Source organism: Oreochromis niloticus, unplaced genomic scaffold (assembly GCF_001858045.2).
Source record: "Oreochromis niloticus isolate F11D_XX unplaced genomic scaffold, O_niloticus_UMD_NMBU tig00003567_pilon, whole genome shotgun sequence".
Classification (NCBI taxonomy): domain Eukaryota; kingdom Metazoa; phylum Chordata; class Actinopteri; order Cichliformes; family Cichlidae; genus Oreochromis; species Oreochromis niloticus.
Genome location: NW_020327897.1, coordinates 39,006 through 46,149, shown reverse-complemented (window position 1 = coordinate 46,149; position 7,144 = coordinate 39,006). Strand labels below are relative to the sequence as shown.

General features: G+C 35.3%; 1 protein-coding gene across 2 annotated transcripts; it reads right to left on the bottom strand.

Annotated features, from left to right (window-relative positions):
- Positions 1-348: 348 nt before the first annotated feature.
- LOC100693851 (fumarylacetoacetase) lies at positions 349-6,911 on the bottom strand. Of its 2 annotated transcripts, none has more exons than XM_013267930.3 (5): positions 6,754-6,911; positions 6,052-6,162; positions 4,830-4,951; positions 1,536-1,585; positions 349-548 (listed from the first exon to the last, which is right to left on the bottom strand). In XM_013267930.3, exons 1-5 carry the CDS (start codon positions 6,832-6,834, stop codon positions 376-378), a joined length of 537 nt encoding a protein of 178 aa, XP_013123384.2. In that variant the 5' UTR covers positions 6,835-6,911; the 3' UTR covers positions 349-375. The 2 variants fall into 2 exon arrangements, with proteins under 2 accessions (XP_013123384.2, XP_025760479.1); XM_025904694.1 differs by lacking the exon at positions 349-548 and adding an exon at positions 605-690.
- Positions 6,912-7,144: the final 233 nt, after the last annotated feature.

Genomic DNA, 7,144 nt, shown 5'->3' with positions numbered 1-7,144 from the left:
TGACATTAAATCACATTAACTCAAGTTTGATAAGTGTTAAGAAAATGTATTTATGAATTACTGGTATATACAAGTGTGTTTGTGTAGTCTGAAGTTCTTTGGGCAGTCAGTAAGATTTAAAGACTAGAAAAGTGCTACAGTCAAGAAATTCTAAATAACAATAATAATAATAATAATAATAATAATAATAATAATACATTTTATTTATAGGCGCCTTTCAGACCCTCAAGGTCACCTTACAGTAGCACATAAACAATACCATAAAAAACATTTTAAAAAATGTATATATAGCAAACATGGTAGATAAAATTTAGACATAAACAATCATAAAAGCAAATATAAAAACTGAGCAAGGTAAAAATGGCCTAAGACAGATCAGGTGTATGCAATTCTGAACAGATGGGTTTTGAGTAGTGATTTAAAAGAGGTGAGACAGTGTGTGGTCTGTAGAGCAAGTGGAAGTGCATTCCAAAGTCTCGGGGCAGAACAACTAAAGGCTCTGAGTCCCATGGTAGTCAGGCGAGCAGGTGGAACTGACAGAAGGGAAGCTGAAGAAGAGCAGAGTGTATGAAGGGGTGAGTATGTATGGAGAAGATCGGATAGATATGGAGGAGCGAGGTTATGAAGTGCTTTGAAAGTGAGAAGCAGGATCTTGAAATTGACACGGAGGTGAATTGGGAGCCAATGGAGCTGTTTAAGAATAGGTGTTATATGTTCAGTGGATCTAGTTCTGGAAATAATACGAGCAGCTGTATTTTGAACCAACTGCAGTTTATGGAGGGATTTATGAGGTAGACCATAGAGAAGACAGTTACAGTAATCCAGACGAGATGTGACAAGAGCATTGACAAGTATGGCGGTACTGTGTGGTGTGAGTGAGGGACGAAGACGGTTAATATTACGGAGATGAAAGTAGGAAGACCGAGTGATATTATTTATATGTGCTGTGAAGGACAGAATGCTATCGAGAATGACACCAAGACTCTTAACCTGAGGGGAGGATGTGACAACAGAGTTATCAATGGATAATGAAGGACTGGTTGGAACTGTAGTCAGTTTTGATCTGGTGCCTATTAATGACTCTCTTACTGCGTCCAAACTCAGCAGCTATGGCACGCTGCAAGAGACCCTGCTTATGCAGTTTAACAACCGGTTTTTTGCCTTTGCTATCAGAACATCATGATAGTGTGATTACCTGACAGAAAATGACAATGAATCCACATTTTTGCACAGATTTGGCATGTGGTCCTAAACTTTTGATCAGCTGTAAAACAGCCTGTTTCAATTAAATGGGTTGTTTTCAATAAATTGCATGCTCAAAAAATGTTTTGTCTCACTCCCATTTGTTCTTGTTGCATGTTGAAGCTCTACTTGGAAACTTGTTTTACAATTCCATCTCTTCAATAATCATGCAAAATATCGGGGGGGGGGGCATTTTTCAAGTGGTCTTTAACTTTTAATCGTGACTGTATATAAAAGCAAGTCCATTTTCATACAACAAAATCTCCGATAAGAGAAGTTTAGGTGAGGCTTACCAATGTTTGCAGGAAGGTGCATGGTGACTGCACTTTGATGGATAAATGCTCTGCACAGACAAAGGAAAGAGGTAGATATTAGCAAAATAAGCTTTCTCAAAAGAGGATACACACACTTATGGACATAAAATCTCCTGAAGACTAAATAATGCAAAGATAAGAACATTTCAAGGGCATTTCCAGCAACTTTATATGTGGCTCAAAGGGGATTAAACAATACAAAACTGCATTTACAAATACAGAGACACTTGTAGAGTGCTAAAAAAAATCCAGGAAAAAAACCCCTTAATATTCTGGCAGCTTGGGCACCAGAAAAATATCTGAAAATAACAAAATTTACCATCACGTAAAACTATGGAAGTTTTCTGTACTTTAAATACAATAAATGTGTGTGACCTTGTGGGATACTAAATTAGATTGCAGTTGTTTTAGCTTTAAATTTACTAGAATCACAGACTTTGTATATTAAAAATAAATGTAGTAGTAATAATAAATAATGTAGTAGTAGTATTAAAAACAATGACATTACCTATTAATATGGTAAAACACTGTTCTAATACAATTAATCAGCCCTCTAACAGCAGAAAAGTATTGTTATTAGTTGGGCTTTATTATGTAATTTTATGTGAACATTTTTGTACTTTTTATCCATTATTAATGCAATAATATTCTGTACCGCCCATTAAACAAAAGTCACAATATTTTTATTAAATTGGTACATTGGGTTTAAAAACACAGCAATCTACTGTTTATTTTTATATGGACTGTATAATAGGTTTTTACAAGTATTCTAGCATAAAGTTAATGGATTTACCCTTTAAAAAATATCAAAAAATTGTTATTGTAATTATAATATATTGTTAATTACGGATATTATAATGCACATACTGATTGATATGAATATCGAAAGAGCTTAAACAAACACTAGCTTTACTTTGTGTAATAATATTTGGTCTTAAAACATTTTAAAGTAAAAGACAAAACTCAAAAAAGAAGAAATTTGCTGCTGTAAGACCATTTCATCACCTTATATAATTTTTTCAAAAATTAGAGAATGATGAGATTTTGTTTTACAATGCCATCTCTTCAATAATTAGGACACACTTACTTGCTTTGCCTCAGCACTTAATTCTGTTAACAAACAGACCACAACAGAAAACTTCTAACAACCATGTCATAAAAAAACAAAAGTGCTTTGTTCAAATGGCTGTTAATGGGCCATAAAAAACAAAAGGAATTAAACCAAGGGTACACTAAATTTAGAATCACACTGAACATGGCAAGTTTTCCTGGTGCTGCAGACACCTAAAGATATTTAGACACTTGCAGACAGCAAAATTATTTTTCAGTCTAGTTGACAACAGGCATAGTTTCTATGCTTGCTGTGAAACAGTGCAGAGGTAGTCTAGCTCTATCACTAGAAATAAACCACTACAAACTTCACTGGTGGTGGATAGCTATATTCTGAGTACACCACATCTCCAACTTCCTCACCTAAACTGTTGAAACTGGAGGGCAAATATTCTAAATATCATTAGCCACATTATATTATCTCTATATAGCTCTAGATAGATAGATAGATAGATAGATAGATGCATGAGTGGGGAACAGAAAGGAATGGGCAAGAATACCAGAGGCACAAAACAACAGCTCCTGGTAGACAGAGTAGTGGCCCAAGACTGCAAGACCAGGCTGACCAACCTGTACACTGCCTCGATTGAAAACAAGAAGGCCAATGACTCGATGCCCCACACCTGGATCCTGGAATGCGTCAAACTGTACAATATCAACAGGACCCTAAGAGCCTTCATCAGGAACTCAAGTTTTTAGAACACTGTAGTTTACTTGATCATACTAACTTTAGCTACTTACCTACCTTTAGCTACTCTGTCAGGGGTATTAATAGTTAGTCATAGTTAATAGTATGTGGTATAAGTTAATATCTACAAGAGACAGTCCTAAATATAATGTATGAAATAAAAAAGGTTTTAGCTACCTTGCAGTCCTTAGCAGTAGCTAGAATGTGAGGTTTGCTGCTGTTAAAATCCATTGGTTTATGTAAGCATGGTTCTATGAGGCAAGCCAAAAAGGAGGAAAATGGTGGCTAAAGTCAACTGTTGGTGCCTCAATTCTTTTCCTTCATGCTGGGCTATAATAGAAAATGCAGACTCCCAATAAGCAACAGTCTGCCACCTACTGGCAGCTGGGTCTTTGCAACAGTGTCTAGTATTGAAGTGGCAATTTAAAGGGATGCACACTGACTGTTGCCCTAATTAACATAATTTCATCTTAATGTTAATAAACCAAAATAATCTGTGTCCTTTCTTTTTTACTGCCGCAGAAGACGGTGGTGTTGCAAACCCCACAACCCTGAACTGGACAATTGGGAAAACATGGATGGTATCTTATTTTTGTGTACTGGAAATTTTAAACAGGTGTTCCCCCTTCTTTCCTGCCTGAAATACTTTTACCATATTATGTATTGTCATCCAGATGCTGTGAAAGAGGGTCCTCAACATGCCTATGCAAATCTAATATATTCATATGTATAATTCTTTTAAACCTAATTATTAGCATTTTGCACGTGTTTCCAGTTTATTCCAGACTTCCTGATTCTTTCTGATTCGTGTTTTATTCAGTTATCATTGCCATGGTATTAAATTGCTGCTTGTTACACCAAAACTGCCACAGTTGTTTCCTGGTCATCACTATTCTTTAAGTTTGTTTTAAAAGCTTATTAAAATGGATATTAATATGTTATTAAATAGAAACAGGCAGTTTTGGATTTTGTAACTGTTTCCGACTTGTTACGTAGAAACTACCACAGTTGTTTCCAGGTAATAATCGCACACTTTTCAAGTTTGTTTTAACACGTTATTAAAATGGCAGTTTTGCGGTTTCTTTCATTTTGTTACTTAACTATTACCACTTTATCACCGAGCTGTATTTCCACATTGTTACCCCCAGTTTTTGGGCACTTATTATCCAGTTACATAAATTTATGTGTAATATTACTCAACTGTAACCACTGTTGCTACCATTATATTACTTGGATATTAAGTGGTTATTACTTTGGTAATTAAGTGGTAATAACTTAGAAATCACCACATTATTACGTTCATGTTTCTGCCTTGTTACCCTACTATTACTACTTCATTACAGAGCTGTAATAGAAAGTGCTACCAAAAATATATGTATTTTCTAAGAGAAAAATAACACAGTAGCCTGAGAACGAAGATGCAATGTACACTATGCTTTGTACTGTACACTCCTGTAAACTGTAAACAGACTGACCTGCTCCGAAGGCTCATATCATCTCTCAGTGTGCTCTCATTGGCTGACAGCAGCATTTGCACTGTCCTTCTGGCTTCCCTCCAGGCCTCATAACCAAGAGCCATGAATGCATTCAGTGTAGGCTTATAGGGGACACAGATAAACGTTAGTATATGATCCACCAAGTAGCCTTTCCCACTAAGTTTTGGTACATTTCTTCAATGGAAAATGAAACAAATAAAACTTTGGCTGATGCACAATACATTAGAAGGCTAGACCACAATCCAAGTGTAGGGGTTCTGTGTGACTAAATGTACACAGGAACCACTTGATCACTTCCAGCTTTGTCTACTGTACTGTGAACATATCAAAAAGTAGAACAAGTAATGACAATCCTTTTGTTCTAATGAAAGCTGCTTAATAAATGAATATACTTAAAAATATTTCTACTGTCCTGTAATTTAGGATATGTAAACTATATGATCAACAGAGTTCAGAATGTGATTCTTCCTGACTGATCTGTATACATGAAAAGATAAATATTTACATTCCTTTGAAAAAATATTTGCTCCCCTTTCTGTTTGTCATATTCGTCCCACTAACATGTTTCAGATCAAATAGATTTTAATATTTTAATAAATTTTAATATTATAGAAAGACAACCCTAGTAAATACAAAATAGTTTTTAAATGATGATTTAACTTATTTAAGAACTGCCACCAATGGCAGCATTTAAAAAACACCATCACCATTTGAATGGTCCATTAACAAATTTCATTATTAGACAAAGATATCCTATCAAAGAAAACATGAAGGGGGAAAATGTTTTCAAGAGCACTGTATAAATCTTTTTTTTTTTTTTTTTTTTTTTTACTTTTTTCAAAATTTAGTAGAGGTACTATTTAAAATTATTATGTTTAAAGAATGCATATTTGTCTTTCTAAAGGATGTTTAGACAGAGACTTGCAGTCTGTCATGTTACAGAGAATGCCAAATTTGTAAATTTTGTAGCTGCACTATTCCCGGAATCTTTATTTTCATGCCTTTTTTAAGGCATAAGATTGTCAATTAAAGATCTAATCTTTAACTGACACAAAAAATTAACTCGCTGGACTGTATTGATATTCTACTGTATGATGAAGAGACATGTAGTATGGCAGTAATATTTCGTTTACTGAAATTTTGTTTAGCTAATGTCAGATTAAACAGGTAACCTGTGTTATTGGTTAATGTTTAGACTCACCTGGTCAAAGACATCTTGATATTTGGAAAGCACAGGTCCTTTAAACAGAGACTTCACTGCACTGAGGTCTAGGATCTGGTCCCCAATCGCAACACCAATGCGATGTCTGGGCTTGGGAAGTACATACATCCACAGAAATACACGTGACTAAATATTATCTACTATGCTTTCACATACACCATACTTCCACCACCAGATTTCCAGTGCTATGTACATCAGGGCAAAATGCTCCCTTTAATGCAAATAATAATTCCCTACTAATACCACTGTTCTCTCTTCACATTAATTTAATTCTCATTGTGTCCTGTAGATGGAAGCATTGTCATCCAACCACCCCATCAGGCCAAAAACATTTCTTTATAGGATAAAAGTGATCACACAGTACTAGTTTGTATTAATTTGCAGTGATCATTATTTGTAAAGGGACAAGTGGACCCATACCAGGCAAGAAAACAAAGACATTGAATGTATGTATGTATGTATGTGTGTATCTACGTATGGGGGGAAGGGTTGAGGTTTTTCATCCAATTTTAATCAACTCTCTTTGTCTGTGTGATTAAACTAGTGTTTGTGAGCAGAAAATTCCCATGGATAAGGTTTTTACTTAGAGAAAAAGAGGCTCTGCTGTCATCTTTATCTGTTACTGAAAAGTTATGCAATATTCCTTCATTATAATAGTAGTAAAAAGCAAACTACACTTACATTGTCAGATGTAGAGAATATTCCATAAGGAAGGTTGTGGAAGGAGAAGTCAGAAGTTGGATCTACTGTTATAAAGGACATCTTCTCTTTGGCAGCTGGATTCAACTGAAGCTTACTGACTAACCAAAAGACTGAGCAGTAAGGTCTTCCAGATGTTTAACTTTAGAAAGGCCCCACCTCCTACTGGACAGCCAATCACATGTTGCCTAGAGTATCCACCTCTAGCTAAGGTCTCTGGAAGTTAATGCAAAACAGCCACATAAATGACTCAGCAAAACTGTAGCCTCATCTCTTGGCGGAGTATGGAGAGAGGGAAAGTTTATGCACCTTAGTAGAAAATGTTAAAGAATGTCAAAAAAGGGCGATGGTCATTTTAAAAAGAGAATTACCG